At 46.5% G+C, this 2,612-nt stretch overlaps 1 protein-coding gene across 1 annotated transcript in view; it reads left to right on the top strand.

Annotated features, from left to right (window-relative positions):
* Positions 1 to 2,263: 2,263 nt before the first annotated feature.
* The window catches only part of LOC116180797 (histone-lysine N-methyltransferase, H3 lysine-79 specific-like), a 6,526-nt gene continuing 6,177 nt past the window's right edge, over positions 2,264 to 2,612 (top strand). Inside the window, exon 1 of the mRNA XM_031500923.1 lies at positions 2,264 to 2,599. Coding sequence (XP_031356783.1) covers positions 2,264 to 2,599 — 336 coding nt within the window. The remainder of the gene's footprint in view (positions 2,600 to 2,612) is intronic.

Raw genomic sequence — 2,612 nt, 5'->3', positions numbered from 1 at the left:
TTGCGCCTTCAATCTTCAGGTTTCTTCCTTTGCGTTTTTTCGCGCTTTCTTCACGACCATTCCGTATCTACCTCCTTGGCACTTTCTTCTAGTTTTCATTCGTTCTCTTTGCGTCTACCAGTAACCCCTCGGTTTCTACAAAGTATAACTACACTCCTCCTCCCTTTTTTGCGTTTACTCTCTTCTTCGTGTTTCTTTCACGCCTCTTCCTTTTGCACACCTTACCTCCAACTCTATCTTCTTCTGGTTGCTATTACGCCTTTTTCACGCCTCTCTCATTACTATTTTCCGTTTCCTTTCTTAGGGACTATTTCCAACAAGCCTTTCTTCTTTCGTAATCCAGTTTCTTCAAGTTCCTTTCGCTCTCGCTTCTTTCACTCCCCTTCACAGCGATAGTTGCACCTACTACCCCATGGCGCATTCACTCTCTTCGAATTTCTGTACCTCCCTTCGTCGCACCTACAATCGCCATGTTTCTGTGCTTCGCGCTTCCTTGACGCCTTCTTCACGACTGCTTTCTTGGCGCGTTCTTGTTTTGCACTACATTCTGCAATTCTCTTTCCTTTCAACTTGTTTCATGTCTTCCTTCACTGTGGGTTTCTTCTTCACACCTGCTTTTAGCCTTCACCACTTCTTTTCACCGCGCAATTCTTTCCTTCAGACTTCCTTCTTCTTTCACATCTCTTCCCTTACGAATCTTCCTTCTTCAGTCTTTTTTTCGCGTATCGCGTTCGCTCAGCGTTGGGCGTTGTTTGAGTGGTTCATTGATCGAGGGCAGAACTGGGGTACTGCGTTTCGCTCGAAAAAGCGCTCCAAGCGGAAAAAGGGCTTGCGAGCGTACTTTTCAGAGCGGTCGCTTGGTGCTCGATACTCGAGCGTTTACTTAAAGTGCTCGGCGCTTTTTTCTGCTCGCGAGTGGTTTTTCCTCTCCTGAACGTTTTTTTTCGCTCGTGAGCGCTTCTAACCGCCCTCAAGCGCTCGAGCACTTTTGGAAATGCTCGGAACACACATCGCAAAACAGCTCGATCCTCTTGTAGAGGATGTTACACAGACGAAGAGGCGGCAAAGTACGTGCTTTGTGAATGTTCCGCTCTAGTCCGACTGAGACGATCCATGTTGGCCCGACATGGTAACGATCAGAGCCGCCTCCTCCTCTTCCAGCATCCTTAGGTTCGTTGGGCGACTATAGTCAAGGAGGTAGGTAGTATCTTGGTAGGAGCTTGTCCACTCTTCTATCGTAATCCAGATCCAGAATTCCTCGTATTTTGCGTCTCTTTTCATTCTTTCTGCGTGCATGCTGCTACGAGTGATCTCTTTCATTTTAGTATCTTAAGAGAAGGCCGATGCAAAAAGCATTTAGGTCCCCCTTAGAGCTGGGTCGAGCGCTCTAAAAAACCGCTCGAATCACGTAATTGTCTTAAAAATGCTCGCGAGCATCGAGCTGTTTTGCAAAGCAGAACCGCACTCCTAAAAGTGCTCGAGCGGTTTATCGCGAGCGCTCGGGAGTGGAAAAAACTGCTCAGGAGCGGAAAAACCCGCTCGCGGGCCGAAAAAAGCGCTCGAGCGCCGAGCACTTTAAGTACGCGCTTTTTCCGCTTGGAGCGCTTTTTCGAGCGAAACGCAGTACCCAGCTCTGGCCCCCTACGCTTTCATGGTAAACGTAAACAAATGAAGACCACGATGATTGACGCTGCCAAGATTTCGAAATTCCGTTTCAAAAGCTATGAGTCAATTACGATTAATTTTCCACTCAAACGAGTGGCGCTTTCCGTTAGTCAATTATTTCCTCTAATTATTGACGACGCGAAACACGTGCTAAAGGCTATTTTTAAGCGAGCCTCTTCCACCGTACACGACAAAACAAATACACAAGATCTATTTATAATCGAAATTGGCGGCGGAGGTTTATTCCAGTACGTTTCGAACGATAGATCGATCGAAAAAAAAGTGCAAAATCACCACGTCCGCGATTTTTTCCCCAAAAAATGTCTTATTCAGCAACCACGAATGTGCCAGTGGGAGGAGTTTGATCAGAGTTTTATTTTTAATTCAATTACGTTTCGCCTCGTGCATGCGCCAGACGTTTTGGCATACGAATTGCAGTCGATTAGCCAAAAAATTCTAAAAATATTCCTCGTCGCCAAAAATTTTTATACGCGCTCTGCAGAGGTGGTACAACAAAGTTCGGTCGCCTTTCTTTTCTTTTGTGACGCGTCGACCTTAAAGGCTATTTTCGTTTGACCATAAACGCACTAAATCGAAAATGGGAAACACAAAGAGTGGGTGCTACGACGAAGTCAGTGTTGATCCGTGGTGGCCGGAAGGCAGTGACCAGACGCCAGTCATGAACGAAATTTCAACGCTTCACCAGAAACGTGTTAAGTTAATCGCGGAGAAAAGGCAAGAGATGAATAATTTGCGGGAAGAAGTTGCAAGGCTCAAAGAAGAAAATGAGCGCTTGATCCAGAACGCTTCCTTTGAAGTGCCAGGGAGTGAGCTGGAGCAACAGCTGAAGGATGCCAGAAGCGAAATTCAGGCGTTCGAAGTGGAACGGAAGGAGTATAGCACACACGTCACAGCCCTTAAGGATATAATCGCAGTGTCCAAACAGC

Source organism: Photinus pyralis, unplaced genomic scaffold (assembly GCF_008802855.1).
Source record: "Photinus pyralis isolate 1611_PpyrPB1 unplaced genomic scaffold, Ppyr1.3 Ppyr1.4_LG9, whole genome shotgun sequence".
Taxonomy (NCBI): domain Eukaryota; kingdom Metazoa; phylum Arthropoda; class Insecta; order Coleoptera; family Lampyridae; genus Photinus; species Photinus pyralis.
Note: the sequence above shows the minus strand (reverse complement) of the source record. Positions and strands in the feature narration are given on the sequence as shown.